At 37.0% G+C, this 22,230-nt stretch overlaps 1 protein-coding gene across 1 annotated transcript; it reads right to left on the reverse strand.

The window, feature by feature from the left end:
* Nucleotides 1–533: 533 nt before the first annotated feature.
* LOC121416275 (proline-rich transmembrane protein 1-like) lies at nt 534–16,088 on the reverse strand. Its single transcript, XM_041609805.1, has 4 exons — nt 15,923–16,088; nt 8,534–8,622; nt 2,289–2,420; nt 534–1,416 (listed from the first exon to the last, which is right to left on the reverse strand). Exons 1-4 carry the CDS (start codon nt 15,927–15,929, stop codon nt 1,180–1,182), a joined length of 465 nt encoding a protein of 154 aa, XP_041465739.1. The 5' UTR covers nt 15,930–16,088; the 3' UTR covers nt 534–1,179.
* Between the last annotated feature and the right edge of the window lie 6,142 nt (nt 16,089–22,230).

The raw sequence follows: 22,230 nt of genomic DNA on the forward strand, positions 1-22,230 counted from the left end.
CTGTGTTATGGAATTCTGGATAATAAATATCATCATGATCAATTATTACCATCATTATCAATGTAGGAAAATACTACATCGTCAATATTCATTAAAGAAAATCAGTAAAAAATATTTAAATCACTCTTAAAATTTTCCCGCTTGCCTCTGGTGGGAATTTCATAAAGCTATCTGTAAGTACTCCTGAAGACGACAAGAACACACTTGTCAAAACGTCAAGTTTAGGTGGTCATTTTCAGGACCAACACTTGCCAAAGAAAGATACATGGTGTATCGTGAAACCTACTGTACTATTATTCTTCACCATGGAAACCTTCAAGTTTTATAAGTTCGGTATGACTCTCCATGACTGGTTACCTTTCCTTGGGCCAGAAAAGATGCCATCCCACCAACTAGTTATGGTAGAATATTACATGATAGGATCTATTAGAGTCAACAGTGAAGGGCAAAGCCATGCACAACTTAAAGCCCTGTCAGTTCATTCCATGCAAGCCTTGCGTGTGACTTGCAGGTAACTATTTTTGCTAACTGCAGGTCGCCCGCGTTGACAGTATCTCGCACGCATCTCACACGCAGTTTCCCCGTAGAAAAGTTTTGAACAAGCTCAAAACTTTGTTGCGGGCAATCACCTGCAACTCATAAGCAAGGTTTGCACGGAACAATGTGAGTCAGGACCTTTACAAAGATTTGTAAAACACAGTCCAGAGCAGTTTACTGGTACTACATGTAAATTCAACAGGTAATATTAAATTATTTTGGTCTAAGCTAAGTGGAAGAGACACTGGTGGGACACAAACAGAATAAATCAAATTGGTGAGTGGCGTTTTTCAAATTTATCACTATATATTTCTTTTACATTTTAGAAGTTGTTTTTTTTCTTTATATTGGGGTGATTCCAGAAAATGCATCATTTCAATTTTTTCATTTATATATGCAGATGAATTTTAAGTGGAGCTCAGAAAAAGCTGTATTAGAAATATGGCAATGATGGGAACCACGTATTATCTGAGAATAGCTTATTAAACGAATGTGGAACTCGGTTAAGCAAAAGGATTTAGGTAAGCACGTCTACATGATGCACATTCCTCGAACATTATCCTACAAATTGAGAGATGAAGTTGAGGCTGAGGATAATTTCTAACTCTTCGATGCATGGTGTGCACCAAGCCCCTATGGGTTTTACCCTTGCTGATCCTGTAATTGATGGAGGATGGTGAGTTGATTACCGTTAGGTTGCCCGAGCTCTCCCATCTCTTTCATAGCTTTTATGCTGTAAATGGCAAATGCCCCCATGATCCCAACATAGGAGCAGAAGAAGAGAACACCAAATACAAGACTGCACACTGAATATCGCTTGGCTGCTCTTGCAGACTGCGTAGCTCCTACGACATCACCAACCAGCCATTTATTACGAACCTGGCAGAAATGTGTAAAAGATACAAAATAAATTAATACTGACTCAATTTCAAAACTTTTACTACATGGTTAGTATGGAACAGTTTAGGGGAGCAGGCCACCAAATGTAAACAATGAAAGCTGCAATGTTGATCAAGGGATCAGTATTGGGCATGGTGTGACTTCCTACATCCCAAATGCCTTTTTTGCAAAAGTTTATTCACAAACACATGACCCTACCCTACCCAGTTTTTCAAAACACAATATTTGGAGTATGAATATTAAAGGCGACCCGAGGGAATAACTGGCTGAGCAAGCTATATCTTGTGCTAGACTTCTCTACAGTCCCACTTATTGATTACAGAAGCCATTAGATTGAGCTCGAGTCTGCAAACAATCCAAACTAGAGGGGGCAGTCTGCCCCCCCCCTGACGAGTCACAACCCATACAAATATCCCTGCCCCCCCCTGACGAGCTTGAAGACCTTTTTTTTTTGCTTGTTAAATTTTTTTCGGGTACGATTGAAGACCTTTTTTTTTTCTTGTAAAATTTTTCGACCGGTTTTGCCCCCCCCTGTGGAAAATCCCAGGTATGCCACTGCTCATAGTGCCTCAACAGCAGTGGCATACCTGTGGAAAATCCCAGGTATGCCACTGCTCTTGAGGCACTATGAGCACCGAGAATGAACCTGTGCACTACATAAATATTAGTAGCCCTATCACTCATACACTGAATTCTTGAAAACATCAATGAAAATACTGAAAATAAAAGATGAATATTGATTATCACTCTCCAGTGTACAAGAAAACTTATTCAAATCACTAATCATCAAAAAATAATTTGAGGAAGAATTAAAGTCAATTAAAGACTTCAGTGAAGTAGTATTAACTTACATCCACAGACTTGACGATTGCTACAATGCCACACGGGATACAGCAGAATACAGTTGTGAGTATGGCAAAGAGAAGATGGTCATTTGGCTGCTGGCCAAACCTTGCCTGACCCATCACTTGAGCTTGTGGTGCCTATGGACAGTCAAATGACAGGTGTATAGGTGTTTGGTTATCATAGATATATTGTTACAATAACCCCCTCTTCCTCCACCTCTTACTAATTCTTCTTTTCTATTTTCTTTGTCATTTGCTCTTCCCATGCTCTCTTCGTTTCAGTGGTACCACAGCATTCTGATCAGATAGGGTGGGGGGGGGGGGAACAATGGTTCACCCCGGCTCTCTCTCTCTCTCTGATCTCTCTTTACTCCTCTCCTCCTACTAACAACAACTACTACTACTACTACTACTACTACTACTACTACTACTACTACTACTACTACCACTACCGCTACCACTACCACCACTACTACTACTACCACTACCGCTACCACTACCGCCACTACTACTACTACTACCACTATTACTACTACTACTACTACTACCACTATTACTACTACTACTACTACTACTACTACTACTACTACTACTACTACTACTACTACTACTACTACCACTACCGCTACCACTACCACCACTATTACTACTACTACTACCACTACCGCTACCACTACTACCACTATTACTACTACTACCACTATTACTACTACTACCACTACTACTACTACTACTACCACTACCACTACGACGACTACTACTACTACTACTACAGTGCATATAAAAAAAAGGGACAGTTTTGAAAAGTCTATAAAATATTTGTTTCAGAATATTATATCTATATTTTGATGTTAATAGATACTCTGAGATCTTATTATTGAAATGCCATTTAAAAAAATAAATTTTGTTCATGCTTGAGCGAACATGGGACGTTTTTATCGGGTGTTCAAAAAGAGGCTTGCACCAAAATGGCAGAAATGAGAAATTTGATGATTAGACTTTTGGCCAATCAGCAGACTTTCTCTTAATCTTTTCATTATCTTTGCCATGATTTTCGAATTTTGCTGTCAAATTTATTTTATGAATTTATTTATTTACTTGAATTATTTTGTTTTTCATTTCAACTTGTTTTACCTTTGAATTTTCCTTCATAAGTAAGATAAGAAGACTTTTTGTCAACCCAAGTAAGAAGATTTGCATTATCAATCAGGAGAATTTGTAATTATTCAAATCCTTTTATTATGTGAAACAAATTATGTTATGGTACCTTTAAAAGACATGAATACATTTTTCAAGGGGTTATTGATTCCTTGACCAAGTTTAATCATGTTCTTGACAGGACAACAGGAAAGGATTCACGTCTTTCAAAGGCAATGATGTATTAAGTCAATTTTGAAGGAGCAAGATATGGCAGATAGGGTATTTAATGTATTAAAAAGTTGTGAAGCAAACATGCGAAAATTTCCACTTTTTTATTAAAATATAAAATTTTGTGATTTTGACATGATATTCAGAAAATGATGTCATATTTTGTTTTCTATATTTTCTGTTATTTTTCTTTCCCCCTTTTTTTTCTTGGTCAGATTTTTTTTATTTGGTGGGGGAAGGGAAGCACCCCGAGCCCCCACCTATCAGTATGCCACTGTTCAAAGGCACCATAACCTTTGTAGCACACAATGAAAGGATTTGGAAAAAAAAAACATGCTCTCCCATACTTTGGTTTTTAAAAAGATTGTTCTTGCCTAAAGAAGGAATATTCAAAGATAAAAGGGAACATATTAAAGAGGAACAACAGATATATTCAAGCAAATAAGTAGATTTGGAAATGAATTTTGACCTGATAATTCAAAAATTATGGCAAAGAAGTGCAAAGGTAACTTAAGAGGAAGTCTGCTGATTAACAAGAAGTCGGACCATCATATTTATCATTTTATGCCATTTTGGCATAAAATGACAAAATTTCAACCCCAGACAAAAACATCCCGTGTTCGCTCAACTTGCTCAAGCATGAACGAAACTAAATTATTTTAATGACATTTGAAGGATAAGACTTCAGAGCACCTATTGACACCAAAATATAGAGATCATAATTTGAAACAAAAATTTTATAGACTTTTCAAATCTGTCCGGTTTTTTATACGCACTGTAGTTCTACTACTATTACTAGAGAGATTTCGATTGTCTGCGACTGCAACGTATTCCTAGTTCACCGGAAGTGGTGACACCGCTCGTTCAGTATCACGTTCGTACATTGATGAAAACAGTTTCGATTTAAGTCGACGTACCCGTACCACGCCACAGCATATACTAGCGTGATAGCGAGCGGGCCGTGGGCCGATGCTTGGCCGGAGAATCAGGCGTAGCATCACGCTACGAACCAGTGGGGCGACTGTGGGTGCAACATTTGCACTCTTGCGCAAAAAGCCGAAAAACACGGTTGTTTGGAAATAAAACATCAATTACCTATCGGATATATGTAGTGTCTGAAAACAGGACACGCTAAATGTAATGGAAAAGCTGGTAACAAGCAGTAATTTGCAGTTTACCAGCCCTGCTGAATCAACGAAACTCGAGTGTTGATGCGGCTTCATTCATTTTTGCCAAGCTGGGATGACGTCATCATGTACGAACTAGCGCTCGTTCGAGCACTATGACACCGAACGTCAAAACCCTCAAATACGAGTCACAGATTTGGTCAGTGGACGAGAAGGCTCGTCACAGATTACTTCGCGCATGCGCAGTGCTCCCAAAATTCCTTAATCTCGTACGTCCACATGGCACGTCACAGAAAACGAAAGGTCTCAACTACTACTACTACTACTACTACTACTACTACTGCTACTACTACTACTACTACTACTACTACTACTACTACTACTACTACTACTACTACTACTACTACTACTACTACTACTAGTTCTACTACTACTAGTTCTACTACTACTAGTTCTACTACTACTACTACTTCTACTTTTACTATATCTACTACAAGTTCAATAACTGCATCTACATGTACTACTACTACTGTACAACCGTCAAACAAAAGACAAACAAGTGGAATGCCTCTGGCCGTCTCACCTGCATCACGCGGTTCAATATAGCAGCAGTGCTGACTTTGAATACTACTCTAACTCGCACAAGATGTTCAGTGATACATGGTTACTCTTATGTCCACTTTTTATGAACGAGACCAATAAACTTACAGAGATATGATGGTTATTCAACAAAAAACCTCAACATGGCCAAAGTTCATTGACCTTACATGACCTTTGACCTTGATCATGTGACCTGAAACTCGCACAGGATGTTCAGTGATACTTGATTACTCATATGTCCAAGTTTAGTGAACTAGACTAATAAACTTTCAAAGTTATGATGGTAATTCAACAGATACCCCCGATTCGGCCAAAGTTCATTGACCCTAAATGACCTTTGACCTTAATCATGAGACCTGAAACTTGCACAAAATATTCAGTGATGCTTGATTACTATTATGTCCAAGTTTCATGAATCAGATCCATAAACTTTTAAAGTTTTGATGGTAATTCAACAGATACACCCAATTCGGCCAAAGTTCATTGACCTTTGACCTCGGTCATGTGACCTGAAACGCGCACAGGATGTTCAGTGATATTTGATTACTCATATGTCCAAGTTTAGTGAACTAGACTAATAAACTTTCAAAGTTATGATGGTAATTCAACAGATACCCCCGATTCGGCCAAAGTTCATTGACCCTAAATGACCTTTGACCTTAATCATGAGACCTGAAACTTGCACAAAATATTCAGTGATGCTTGATTACTATTATGTCCAAGTTTCATGAATCAGATCCATAAACTTTCAAAGTTTTGATGGTAATTCAACAGATACACCCAATTCGGCCAAAGTTCATTGACCTTTGACCTTGGTCATGTGACCTGAAACGCGCACAGGATGTTCAGTGATATTTGATTACTCATATGTCCAAGTTTAGTGAACTAGACTAATAAACTTTCAAAGTTATGATGGTAATTCAACAGATACCCCCAATTCGGCCAAAGTTCATTGACCCTAAATGACCTTTGACCTTGGTCATGTGACGTGAAACTCATGCAGGATGTTCAGTGATACTTGATTAACCTTATGTGTAAGTTTCATGAACTAGGTCCATATATTTTCTAAGTTATGATGACATTTCAAAAACTTAACCTCAGGTTAAGATTTCAATGTTGATTCCTCCAACATGGTCTAAGTTCATTGACCCTAAATGACCTTTGACCTTGGTCATGTGACATGAAACTTTAAAAGGATGTTCAGTAATACTTGATTAACCTTATGGCCAAGTTTCATGAACTAGGTCCATATACTTTCTAAGTTATGATGTCATTTCAAAAACTTAACCTCAGGTTAAGATTTGATGTTGACGCTGCCGCCGCCGCCGTCGGAAAAGCGGCGCCTATAGTCTCACTCTGCTTCGCAGGTGAGACAAAAACAGAGAGCCGACAACATTCTGACTAATCCCTATGAGCCCATAAGATTTGACCCCTCAAATGTGCTGAGAATATGAGTAAAAAAATGGTGCTGGTCAGGTTCGGGCCCAAGGCCCCCTCAAAATACCCTTTGGTTGTTGGATACCTTGTCAGAAGTCTGTGCCACATCTTTGAGCAGGTATTCTCCTATAAATGCACTTAGCGTCTCTTCATAGCAACTATCCTGCATTCCCCATTCATTTGTCTATGATTATGTGTGAGAATTGGCAATGAAAGTGTGCTTGTGGGATTCCTGCACAAAAGATGCGGCTCTGACATTTGAGAAAGTACATACATGTAGATATTTACTCAATCAAGCCCACAGACATAAGCAAATTTATATGATTAAATATAAAACCTGATGGACTAGGCCAGAAAGGGATAGTTGTCACCACTTGAAAACACCCCTCTGTTGTTATAGACACATAATTCACCCATTTGGGCCCCTAGACAGTTTAATACCCTTTTCATAAACCCATCCTCCAATTAGCTGCCTAAGAGTAATGCAGATAATTCAATAAAAATTGCGTTCACAAACTCCGAAAATAATCCGCACTATTTTTACAAGCGCCCGTCCTGAAAAAGGCGGATAATCGTCATGACAACTGGACACGCCCCCTCCAATGCGGTGGTGTTGGAAAAGGGTGACCTTGTGACCGCACCATGGCAATTATCCGCATTATTTGGAAATGCGTTCATAAAGTCAAAATCTGGTCCTGATGCTGCTATTATTCGGATAATAGCAGCATCAAAATAATGCAAATGCAAATAACTCTGGTCCTCCTCCAATTTTACGACCAAATTATGCTGCTATTAGCCGCATAATTGGGTTTATGAAAGGGGTATTAGTCATTTGGGGCCCATGGACATAAGCCAATTTATATGATTAAATATAAAACTGATGGACTAGGCCAAAAAGGGATAGTTGTCACCACTTGAGAACACCCCTCTGTTCACACATAATTCACCCATTTGGGCCCCTAGACAGATTAAGATAATGCCAACGCAGTTTTGGCATTTGAAATAAACTCATAGGCCCGTATTCTGAACTCTGGTCTAAATCAAACCCTGGTTCAAAGTTGTGGTTTAAGTATGGAGAGCCAAATGGGACACAAATCCCTGACAGTACACATTCAATTCATTAACTCGTACCACACACAAATTGTTCATAATTGTCAGGGAATTGTAACTGCAGTATTTTTCTTCATTATGAAGGCAAAAGGAAACAAAATCTTAAACATAAGAAATATACAATATATAGAATTTTTTGGCTGCCCATACTAGTTTTAGCACAGAGTACGACCGTGGTCTAAATTAAACCAGACTTCAGCATACGGGACATAGAAGCTGGCATGCTTGGGCAGTCACTACCAGGCGCATATCCAGCATCAGATCCTACAAAGCATTTCATGGCCTTATTGTATGGGGGCAATAGTGACTCTATTAAGCTTATGCACGGGTCCACAGTCCACACATTTCTTTGTCATAGTTAATGCTGCATACGCTAACTTTTGCCTCTATGTACAGTATAAATCAGCCCATCACGCCAGTGCAATGCCCCCAAAACAGAAGTATGGGTTTCTATATACTGTACAAAGGCTTATAAGCTGACACCGTATGACTGGTTGGATGTAGATGGTAACCGTAAAATATAAATAAGGCCCCCCCCCAAAAAAAAGAAGATAATTAAATATAATGAAAATCATGGAAGGATATAGTAATTGGGACAAAAAATCTTACCATATTACAAGATTCATTTGGGTCGTCTAAGAAGGGTGATCCCATTCCACTCTCCAAGTCCTGACCCTTTCCCAGTTTCTTGTATTCAGCTAAAAAAGAAAAATATTTATAGCAACATTATACTTGAAAATAAAGCTTAGTTAGTCCCAAACGCTATTAATCGTATTTCACACATTAAAAAATTTAATAATTCATAACTCTTGTATTCCTTAATGGATATTCATCAAACCTTCACCAATGTTTCTCTAACTTTTTTGTTATAATGGAAATCAACTTACCGGTATTGCCAGGGTGGATTTCCCCTTTAATATCCTATGATCAGGATCCCAAGTGTAAGTTGAAATGCAGGCACTGTGTACTGCTATCACACAAACCATTCATCCACTGAACACATTTTTAAAGAATTTGTTACATTCAACTTTTACATTGGATTCAATACAATTCTGCTCTTATCTAACAATATCAGCATTGGGTTTGAACCTTCCTGACAAAGCACAGGAATAACCGTCGTTTCTGGGGATTTATTCAACAATTTCTGACATTTTACTATCATCCCCATTCACCAACGTAGTTCAGCGGAACAACCATAATACAGAGACTGAAACTTTTGATCTAAGCACAGCGAAGCAATATCTGACTCTGTACATGATGCAGTATTTGGTACCCTGGGGTACCAAATGATAATCCGCCATTTTGTTGAATTATTTATTTTATTTTTTGCGCTGTACCCTGGGTTACCAAAAATGTGTACAAGTATATTTTAATGTTTTGTACAGATTTTTTTTTTCTTTTTAGTGATCTTATGTAACAATTAATGCATGCAAATAACTTTATTCTATTTGTTTACTATTATTGGCATAAGATTGTATCAAAGAAAGGAAATAGGCTTTGTGATCATTGTCCCCATCATTGTCATGGTTGTCGCACCGATCGTACGACCGTGATCACAATGACAACAATGTAACTGTACACTATTACAACACAAGATGGCGCTGCACAACGCCGTACCCTGGGGTACTACGGTACCCCGGTGTACGGCGTGGTGCAGCACATGTACACCTCGGTATCCATGTAGGCCTGTATTTATCAGTAAATTATTACTTTTGAAAATTCCCGACATTTCTTGAAAATTCTTCATATTCTCACAAAATTTCCTGTTTATTCACATTATATATAAGTTGATCCTTCTGACGCTGAACAAAGGAAAATAGAGAATGGTATTTGGACTAATACTAGATCTATATTGTATTAAGGTCAGGACCTGCAATGTCTGGTGAATGATACACTTGGCTCATGACATCTAATACAGCTGCTGAACACCATACTCATAAGACACACAGTACTGGTTTGAACAGGTAAAGGAGAGGTTGTAACTCCCCTATACATGGACAAAATTTGGTCCCTTCCAAATCCAATCAACAGTGTTTTCCAACTTCATTTACACCTGAACTGAAAGGTGAGCATCAATTCCACTTTTTCAGCATAAACAGGACTCGAAGTGAGACCCATTTATCGCATGCTTACACCTTAAAAGTAAAATACAGTAGATGCAGCAAACAATTATTTATTGAGGAAATCTTTTAAATCAAGGTTGATTGTCAAAATATCATACATCAAGATCCGGTTCATTAATGTAAATTTATCTTTGTAAAATCACGAGATCTTAGCTCAAAATTGATAATTGTGATGATCACTAATACAGAAAACTGAGAAAAGCATATGTGGGAGTATTGCTTTGAAAAATACCCAACATTTGGTAGAATTCTGTGCTTATTTTGCTCATTTCTCAGCAGTTACACATTTTCTTCCATCTATTTGGCACACATTTTTTACATTTAACATACAAACACTTTGATGGTAATTTCATTGGATTCTGTTCAGAATCATTTTGTTATTGTTTTTTTTTAATCATTTTGTATTTCGTTATTGTTACAACTGGTATGCATCTTTAAAGGTAAATTCTAGTTGGGGTAACGATATCAAAATGAGTTCGTACAGAATCCAATGAAATGACCACCAAAGTGTCTGCTTGTATGAATAAAAAATATGTGCCAAAGGATTATGGAAGAAATTGTGTAATTGCTGAGAAATTAGCAAATAAGCACAGGATTCGGGTCAAGCGTCGGGCCGACATTCAAAGCAATAATAATACACTGTCCCACGTGCGCTTTATCTGTGTTGGTGTCTTCAGTGTGAACATTTTTCAGCGTAGATTTCAAGATTTCACAGAGTTCAGTTTATGTAACTGTACCAGATCTAGATCCTCGATGATATACTGACAAATAAGCCTGGTTTTACAGACTTTCTCATGATATCAGTGTTTACTGCAACTACTGGCATTTCTCTTTAACATCCAACTGACTGAGCTATGGCTACACCGTGCTGCCTCTTTAACGGAAGAAAATGAATGTGACAACAAGTTAGATCTACATGTAGATCTTTGTTTGAAAGTAGAAGTAGAATATCTAGGATTATAAACTTCTCTTCAAGAACGATGAATAATCCATTCCTCTGATTGGTCAAATGTGGGGTCATGTATTTGACCATGCCTGCAAAACAAAAAAACTAAGGTGATTACCAAGGGCAACGGTATACCCAGTTGTGTGTCCGGAGTCCGGACGATCAATTTTAGAAAGTCACTTGGGAAAATTTACAAGCAAAATTTCATCAATTTTTAGTAGGCCTACAAAAGGGAAGGAAATATTATAGAGAACAAAACAGACGATGATTACAACTATTGAATCCATAGTTTTAGTGTAATCCAAAGACAAAAAAAGAAGGACACCCAACCCCCAGTAATAGTTAACAAGATTTCTGGCTATTGCCCCCTGATCTGCCCCTTAGCAACAGGCATAGTTAAATTTGGCCGAGATCCTCATTTGATTGCATGTAAAATGGTGCTTTCTGCGGTGATTGCAGATACCTTTAGCTGCATGATTTAATCAAAATTTTAGACAACTCGCACATTTAAGAGCTTATTACCCAGATTGGTAAGTAAGCCTACATGTAGGCTAGACTACTAAAATTAGGCTACCCTGGATCTAGCATGGATCTAGTATGAGTAGAGGACTCTCTGATGCTCACAGACTGACAGAGTCATCTAGATCAGCTCCCTGGGTTAGTAGATCAAGGGCCTGTTTTATAAAGAGTTACAACTCTTGTAACTTTGCCATTAACCACTGGTTCACTGCTACCATCCTGCCTGTGAAGAATCTACAGGTAGGACTATGAAATGCCAATGCTGTGTTGAGCACACACTTTAAAAAACATTGAAATATCACTTTTGTGACTAAAATTATTAATCTCCATACAGTTGCAATCCATTTTTCATTAGTAACATAGCATAATTTTTGTATTGACCAGAGCTCTCAAAAACTTGAATTTTGGGCAATCAAATATATTGCTGTAAACATGCACGACCAAAAAAATTACGTTTAAAAAATTAAAGCCTTTAAAGTGGTGTTTTATCAGTTTTGGATGCAGGCCGCCATACACTTGTTTAAGAATTAAGTTAAAGGTAAATGCTTGTTTTGGTAACGATATCAAAATGAGTTCATACAGAATCCAATGAAATGACCACCAAAGTGTATGTTTGTATAAATAAAACGCATGTGAAAGGATCCTGGAAGAAATTGTGTAATTGCTGAGAAATAAGCAAATAAGCACAGGATTCAGGTAGAGCGTCGGGGCCCGGCGCTCTAAGCAATAATTATACATTGTCCCACGCGCGCTTATCTGTGTTGGGAATCTTCGGTGTGAACATTTTTCAGTGTAGATTTCAAGATTTTCCAAAGTTCAGTTAATGTAACTGTACCTGATCTAGATCCTAGATGGTATACTGACAATGAAGCCTTGTTTTACAGACTTACTCATGAAATCATTGTTTACTGCAACTACATGTACTGGAATTTCTCTTTGGTATCAAAAACACTTATTTTCAGAAATAAGCTTGTGACTGTGGTTTTGAAAGACTGGTCAATCGCAGGGTCAATCTTATTTAGGGTATTATTTTCTCCAAAGCTTTTTTTTTCTAAGACTAGCCAAACGTGTTTTGGAAGGGAAAAAGTCTGTCTTGTTCGTTCTTCTGTCAAAATTGAAAACACAATGACGTCACTTCAAAGTTCATCACAACTACCCAACTGGCTAATTCCTTCTTCCCTGAAGCAATCTCCCACTGGAATAATCTCACAGCAGATATGGTATCCTCCAAAAGCACTGACATACTTAAAGCAAAACTAAACATGCAAAACCTGCAACAAAGCAAAACAGAGTAATAATACTCCCACTCTCGTCAGCCCCGAGTTACCCTTCCTGGTGGAGGACTTCAGGGAATGGAACTACAAGGTACTACAAGGTAATGGCTGATCGATACCGAGATTGGCGAGAAAGAACACGACGACAGTGCCAGATGTCTAACTTTTCCTTTTTTTTGAGTGTCCAGTTTGTTTGTGTCTCGATTTCAGGATTCTGTATCCTGATAGACATTCATCCATACAATCGAGGTGAGTCATAAGAGCATGATTTATTTTTTCCCCTTTTATTTCGAGTGCTAGTATTGCGACCCCATTCTTGCCACTCATTCAATGAACAAGGTTATGATATAACCTTGTTCTCAGTTACATCTCCATGTGTGGCAAAATAAGGGTGGCAATGTTTGGCTTATTTTCTCTTTTTATAATATGGGACAAATGTTTGATTTTCTTACATGTACATTGTCAGTTTTCATTACAGCTATTCATCATATAACTTGGCTCTTTTTTATATGTAAATTTAATTCTTAAATATTTTTTCTGAATTAAAAATAGAGATTGAAAACTGAAAATTTTCTTGCCATATTAATTTCCACAAATAGAGGGCATACACAAAAATATACCCAAAATTCAAGTTTTTGAGCCCTCTGGTGAATACAAAAAACCAATATTAATGAAAAACATATTGTAACTGTATGGAAATTAGTAATTTTGGTCACAAAAAGTGATATTCTTAAAGATTTTTTAAAGTGTGTGCTATGTACAGCATTGGCATACCAATTAACATAGTCCTACCTGTAGATTCCGCACAGGCAGGTTGGTTGCAGTGAGCCAGTGATTCTTCCCCATTTTGGAGAGCATATGAATTATGTCCGCCTAACGTTAAACACGAGCTCACTGGGTTACCTCTAACCCAGGGAGCCAAGAAACTCACCTTGCATTTACTCATACTAATGGGAGCCGTCTGTGTACTAGGAGAAATAAAAAAAAATGTTCAAGAACACCTCGAAACAGCTGTCTTGCACGAGCATCACTTGAGCCTTGAGGTAATGCACTTATTCACTGCTACATGTACCACCCTGCCTGTGGGGAAATCTACAGGTAGGACTATGGTATGCCAATGTTGTACAGAGCACACACTTTAAAAAATCATTAAAATATCACGTGACCAAAATTACTAATTGGTCTTGTCTTGTCTTGTGAATACTGCACTTGAACGCCTCAAGGAGGCTATAGACGTGCAGGCCATTCATGCAATCGCTGCCGCTATATACTTCTTTTAGTTAGCTGTTTCTTAAATGCAGCTAGGTCAGATGCATTTTTAGTAGTGGGAGAAAGTGAATTCCACTCTACAATTGTACGAGGGTAGAGGGAATATTTAGGTTTAACTTTCACATGTTCATTTGATTCAAATTTTACTTTTTTACATTTAGGACTGGATGTTTGGATAGGTTGTCCAATATATGTAAATCGTTGTTTGACAATACAGGATCATGATCATTCAGTATCCCAAAGCTATTATCAGTCTGAATATCACTCACATCCATAAATAAGGAAGAATGAAAGTTTGGCGCTCCACAGTCACAACAAGTCCAAGTATAAGAGTCATGTTTAGCAAGGGCATCAAAAACCTCCTGACTCATGCCCAACTCATTTCCATACAGTTACAATTTATTTTTCATTAGTAACTTGGGAATAATTTTTGTATTCACCAGAGCACTCAAAAACTTGAATTTTGGGCATATTTTTTGTGTACGCCCTCTATTGGTGGAAAGTAATATGGCAAGAAAATTTTCATTTTTTGATCTCTATTTTTAATTAAGAAAAAAATAATTTAAAGAATCAAATTCAAATAAGAGCCAAGTTGTATGAATAGGTGTAATGGAAACTTTCAGTGTAAAAAAATCAAGCATTTGTCCCAAAGAAAAGGAGAAAATAAGCCAAACATTGCCACCCTTATTTTGCCACACATGGAGATAAGTGAGAACAAGGTTATATCATAACCTTGTTCATTGAATGAGTGAGGTAATGTACCGTACCTCGGGCTCTCTGACTCTGCTCCTAGTCACTTGTTCACTGCTACCACCCTGCCTGTGGTGAATCTACAGGTAGGACTATGGTATGCCAATGCTGTACATAGCACACACTCTGAAAAATCATTGAAATATCACTGACACTTTTGTGACCAAAATTACTAATTTTCATACAGCTGCAATTTATTTTTCATTAGTAACTTGGGAATAATTTTTGTATTCACCAGAACGCTCAAAAACTTGAATTTTGGGCATATTTTTGTGTACACCCTCTATTGGTGGAAAGTAATATGGCAAGAAAATTTTCATTTTTTGATCTCTATTCTTGATTAAGAAAAAAATGATTTAAAGAATCAAATTTAAATGAGAGCCAAGTTGTATGAATAATAGGTGTAATGGAAACTGTCAGTGTAAAAAAATCAAGCATTCGCCCCAAAGAAAAAGAGAAAATAAGCCAAACATTGCTACCCTTATTTTGCCACACATGGAGATATAAACTGAGAACAAGGTTATATTATAACCTTGTTCATTGAATGAGTGCTCCTAGTACTACCCCGTCCCGGCTCCCATCTAGCTGCAGCAGCTAAATTTAATGGCCCGAATTCACAAAGGTGGTTTTTGCAGAAACCATGGTTTCAACCATGGGTTTTGCTGATTTTGCGATTCACAAAGGTGGTTTCATTTGTGAATTCGGGCCAATGGCCCGATTCTGAAGTCGGGTTTAACTTAAACTCAGGTTTAAAGTTATGGTTTAAGTCAACCTCGCATGTTGTGTGAGTGGGTTTAAGTATGGATAGCCAATTGTTACATAAATCACTAACTATACAGACATCATATTTTAGCTCATTTGGCTCTCAAATCATTAATAATTGTCTATTAAGTATAATTAGATGATTGTCTTCACCATCGATGAATCAGGAAAGAGCACAGTAAACAGAAGAAACATACAACTTAATAAAAATCCTGACACGTTTGGCTTCCCATAATTTTAGCACAGAGTTAGACCATGGTGACGGTCTAACTCTAACTTTGAGTTAAACCCGACTTCAGAATACGGGCCTACAAGTTTGGTCCAGTATTAAGCAAAAAGTTCATTGACAATTTACCTGTCATGGCTGTATTAAAGTGGCTGTGTGAAGTTCGGCTGTAAAAAATGAAATCGAAACGATGAAGCGGAAATTATACGGCTTGAAATATAATTTGGCCTTGCTGTGTGTCGTCGCGTACGTCGCCTCTATATCTACGAGATCGATCCACTGTGTATGAAAAAATATATGACGACAACATGATGACGTACCTATACCAGGTACCTTACGCACGCGCACGTAAGTTCAGTTATTTTTCGGGGATTTCCCTGCAGGACCCCAGTAGGGTCCATGGACCTATCCACGGAGGATTACTATTTTATTGTTACCGGGGGTGCTGACCATTGTCACAGCACCCCCAGTAATAGATAATATTCCGTGGATAGGTCCATGGGCGAGTCCATGCCCAGAGCAAATAATGTCATTTTCGCATTTACCACGGGAGACTCTGCAAAGATCGGGGGGGGGGGGGGGGTATATCCCAAAAAAATAAGGCGTGGGGGGGATGGCCTGTACGTCCAATCACCCTCCCAAATATTTTGAGGGCATGAAAAAACCCCAAATAATAGTTTATTTCTCCAGAAAAAGTCGATATATCTATTAAAATACATAAAATCAATAAAAATTCACAAAACATAAATACAAAAAAGAAAGAAACACAAAATTCGTTATCCCCAAAGGTAGGGGGGCAGGGGCTGGTAAATTTGACAAGCAAAAAAATGTAAAAAAACGACTGTTGTTTATAATCGCCGTATTTATACGGCGACCGTAGGCGGGGAACTAACTGCGCCAATAGTTGCCGAGGGGACAATCAGTTAAAAAGTGTTTGTAAAACAGGGGAGTGACCACAGGATCGGGAGTGACATTCGTTGGCGAGAAACAGCAAACATGGTAAACAAATAAGCTTGAATATCGTTATTAATCATTTAATCAACTGTCGTTTAAAATTGTTTTACTATTCTAGTCAACTCGAGTGGAAAATTGGATGAACATGATTAAACAATACAAACATTGAATCAGGCATTATGTAACAATGGCAAGCAATACATGTAGATTAATAAAGGGGTTAATTAGTCATTAATCATTCTGAGCGAACATTGTTCAAGTTTCTTTCTTCTTTATCATTGGTTGTAAAAAATAATCACACACACAAAAAATTAATCATTTTTCTGTTGTCAAGGCAAATTTATTTTGTTAAGATCTACAAACATATGCAAGCCTTGATAAAACAGTTGCAAGAGTTGTATTACACCATGGACCTTGGTCCATGATTACACTAACCTTGATAAAAAAAAGTGGATGAATCTGAACATCGCCTGTAGTGAGGAAAACTATATACAAAATGATACAAAACAATTCACTAGCGCTAATGTCTCTTATTGATAAATTGAAAGGAATTGAACACGAGACAGGGATAAACTTTGTTTGGCTTCAATGTGGGCTCGAATATAGCTTGGGCTAATGTGCGAGGGCATTTTTTCTTGATAAGGTTTTTTATTTTTTTTTTAGAAATGACCATTTCATATTCTGGTTGCCCAAACCAGTCATGAACTACTGCAGCAAAACATTGTTGATGGACGATATATAGCTAGCTTAAATTGAAAGTCTAGCATAAAACATTTTATTGCATAATACTCCTTCCTTTTTTAACTGCACAACGTTTAAATATTAGATAAAGATTAGAAAGGATTTTACCTTTCTCGCATGAACGTGAATGTCTTTGATGTACACATTTGACATGCACTATGCAGTCAATACGACGATATATCTTTGATTGGCGTATGAATATATATATATATATATATATATATAAATGGACTGAATTTCGATGCTAGTAGTCCTACCACTATTCTGAACTCTGATCCGTAATATTTTATTAGTTGGAATAAAATATCAAATTAAAGATATCACATTTAATTTTAAATTCGGATCGCAACAATAGTGTGAGCCGGGCTTAAAGGGATGGTCCGGGCTGAAAATATTTATATCTAAATAAATAGAGTAAAATTCACAGAGCAAAATGATGAATATTTCAATCGGATGACAATAACAAAGTTATTGAATTTTAAAGTTTATGGATATTTTGTGAAAACAGTTATATGCACATCGTCATGAATATTCATTATAGGTGGACTGATGATGTCACATCCCCACTTTCCTTTTTCTATACATGAAATTATAAATGTTTTAATTTTTTCATACATGGATAAAGGATGTGTCTCCGTTATGATGAAATAAGTTGCGGCAATACATAACTAATGCGCTTATTCAGTTTTCAATCCAATTGTTTTAGTTTTTGGGAGAATATTTTTTGAATAAACCTAATTTCATGTAATTAAATACAAAAGAACAAGTGGGGATATAACGTCGTCATCCCACCTAATGAATATTCAGAAAGACATACCTAGAACTGTTTCACCGGAATAATGCAAATCTTTAAAATTCAATTACTTCATAATTTGTTATCCGATTTTGCTGGCGGGCGCCGTTTTGATGTTTTACTTAGGGGCGCCGAATTGACGTTCGACATGGGGGGCGCCGATTTGATGTCCGACCTAGGGGTGCACCGGCTTGATGTTTTACATACGGGTTCCCCGAATTGGTGTTCAACCGAGGGGCGGGGGGGGGGTGGTGCCGAAATGAAGTTCCATATAGGGGCGCCTAGTTATGTTCATCCTAGGGGGCGCCAAATTATTGTTTGACCATTGAAGGGGGGGGGGCGCCGAATTAATGCTCAATCGAGGGGGCATCGAAATGATGTTCGACCTAGGGGTTCCGAATTGAAGTTGAATATAGGGGGTGCCGAATTGATGCTCAATATAATAGGGGGGGGGGGGCACCGAATTGATATTCGATCTAGGAGCGCCTATTTGAAGTTGGATATAGGAGTGCCGAATTGATGTTCGATCAAGGGGCGACAAATTGATGTTTGTCATGTGACGCCAAATTTATGTTTGTCAGGAAAGAAATTTAATTATACATTTGAAGAGTTCAAACATGTGTTTAAAATATTTACTTGGTCCAGGTTAGAGAAAGCTTATACTGTTATAGACAAGCAGGTAAATGTGTTTTGAATACTTTAAAAGCAAGCATTAGAAACGATTGATACCCCCCTCTTAAGAGTACAAGTGTACCAGGTTTATGTCATATTTTATACAGGTGTTAGAAATTTTTCTTATTGGGCGAAGCATTTTCATACAGGTGTCGTAAATAACAAAAAGTGATCTAGCATTGATGAATGTAAGTGTATTGAATGCACAGGAAGTCTTTTATTAATAGAATGTGTTGCTTAGTGCGCTCATCTGTCATTGCAATTCTTTGAATTAGTTTATAGAAATTTTACAGATAGTCCTAGTAATGGTAGGGTATATTAGGAAGTTAATTTGAGTAATTCAGGGAGAACCACCTAAGCCAGAATAGACTATAGTCCAGGATAGGCCCCATAGAAAATTGACCTAACCTTGTTTTTTATATATATACAATATATTTTGATGGTTTTATGTCAATTCGAGGGTGCTGATTACGAATCTGGATGATGCCACTCGTGTAACCTTGAGCATTTTCCGCAAATTGGCAAAATCCAATATGGCCGCCAAATATGCAAATTACCCATGAAACTCATAAAATTGTCCGCACATTGGCTGTGAAATGCATGAAATTGTGTAGCAGGAGTGGAAAACAAAATATTTATTTTCCTGATATTCAAAATGGCCGCCATAGGCCATTGTATACACTATCATGTACAATATGAATAAAAAAACGAGCACTAAACTGCAAAAATCGTGATGTATGAACGAAGAAATATATGCAAATCGTCATTACTATATAATGAGATTTATTATTTATTATGTCAAATATGGGAACATTGCTGTATTTTGATATCTAAAATAGCCGCCACTAGCCCAAAGAGTATTATAAACAATGGCCCCACAATGGCAATGGCCGGGGCCAAAAAATGACAAGATTGAGCATTAAAATGCATATTATTAAGATAAGTGAGTGGAATACTGACTAAAAACATCATTGCAAATATGCCATTTATGTGATGAATGTTGTATTTTTAAATTCAAAATGGCCGCCAAAGCCCCTATATTCATCATGTACAATGCAAATGGAGAAACTAATTTTCACACGAGTAAGAAACATAAAATGCATGTAATTGTGATCTATGAGTAAAATATTGTCTGACAACATATTTTATAGCATATCATTTCTTTTGTCATGCATGAGATAAATACTGTATTATGAAATTCAAAATGGCCCCTATAGGCCCTTAACAGTATTATCTACAATGTGAATTGGGACATATAATTTTGTAAGAATTTGGATATGCTTGACTATGACATCCATATAATCCTGTTGTATGAGTAAAACGTTATTTGAAAACATTTTTTTAATCATCACATTTCTTCTTCCATATAGGTGATAAATAATGTATTTTGACAATTCAAAATAACCTCTACAAGCCCTATAACTAAATTATGTAACATGCAAACAGGGAAAATAATTTTCACAAGAGAATCATAAAATGCATATAACTGTGATGTACGAGTAGAGATATTGTCTTATAAACATAATTTCTAACTAAACACATCCCATATTGGTCGTGGACATGGTGGAGGTAATAAATGCTGTACTTTGAAATCCAAAATGGCTGCCATAGGTCCTAAAATTATTGTGTACATTGTAACACGAGACATATAATTTTGACAGAATTTGGCTTTGCTTGACTCTAAATATTGCATATAATTGTGAATTGTGATATAAGTGTGAATGGTTTCTGACGAGATATATCATAATGCTGTGTAATTAAAGTGATAAATGCTACATTTTTAAATTGAAAATGACCACCATATGCACTTATCGTATAATATACAATTTGAGTGCAGACAAAATAATGTTCACAAGAAGGGCATATGGCAGTCATTTTGAATGTTGAAATACAGTATTTATCACCTACATTACATAAAATATAACATATTTTGTTATAAATCATGTTTTCAAACAACATTCTACTGATACATCACCATTTGACCAAGCAAAGCCAAATTCTGTTGAAATGATTTGTTTCCATTCATATTGTGCATAATACCGTAAGGGACTGTAGCGGCCATTTTGACTTTAAAATAACCGTATTTCTCACCTAACTGGCAGAATAAATGATATATCTTAATAGAAATTATGCTTTCAGACAATATTTTATTATAGATCACTATTACGTGCATTTATGGTGCTCACTCCTGGTTGGTTGGTATATTGGTTTCCCACGTTGCATTGTACATAATACAGTTAATGTCGATGGCGGCCATTTTGAAAGTCGAAATACAGTATTTAAGACAAACTTGAAACCTGAATGATATGTTTCGTTAGAAAATACGTATTTAGACAGTATCCAATTAATTTATCACATATATATGCATTTTAGCGCTCACTCATGTGATTTCTTTTTCTCCCATTTCTCATTGTGCATAATACTTTTAGGGTATTTGGCAGCCATTTTGAATAAAATACAACATTCACCACATACATGGCATATTGATAATATATTTCGTTAACAATTATGTTTATAGTCAGTATTCCGCCTGTTTAGTCTTCATAATAAGCATTTTAGGGATTACTCTTGTCAGTGGCGTAACTACGGGGGGGGGGCATGGGGGGGCACGTGCCCCCCCAATCGGCTGACCCCCCCCAAAAAAAAAAAACGGGGAAAAGGAAAAAGAGGGAGAAAGGAAGAGGAACGTAGTGGGAGAGAAGAAATTATTATTCATTATAATGGTATATTACATTATAATCATGTTATGTTATATTACATAGGAAACATTTTTATCATAACTTTATGAAACATAATTTGCTCAGGGCCTATGTTTTCATTGTTCCTGGTGCTCGCATTGTCTGTTTAGAGAGATGTATAAACCTGTTGTACGAAAAACTCCCGTTTCAAGTCAATATACACCAAATATATTATTGTTTTATGTAGTGGCATATGCTTCTTTTTTAATGACTACTTAAAAATTTTATGATTGCCCCATGTTAAGGTCTTAATATAAAACATTTCCTGTCCGTGATTACGTTCATATCAGTGGATTGGTGAGATAAGTAAGTGAATTCCTAAAATCAGTCCATAAAAAGTCCCTTTTTCTGATCTGAATATCAAAAATTTTCAGCTCGCGCTTCGCGCTCGCACCATTTGGTTAGTGAAATACGTATGGTCTTAGTAAATTCCTACAAGCAAGCCTTAGAATGCCCCGCTTCAGGTCTGAATTATCTAAATTTTCAGCTCGCGCTTCGCGCTCGCAATATTTGATAAGTGAGATGCGTATGGTAATCAT

This window comes from Lytechinus variegatus, chromosome 5, assembly GCF_018143015.1.
Source record: "Lytechinus variegatus isolate NC3 chromosome 5, Lvar_3.0, whole genome shotgun sequence".
Taxonomy (NCBI): domain Eukaryota; kingdom Metazoa; phylum Echinodermata; class Echinoidea; order Temnopleuroida; family Toxopneustidae; genus Lytechinus; species Lytechinus variegatus.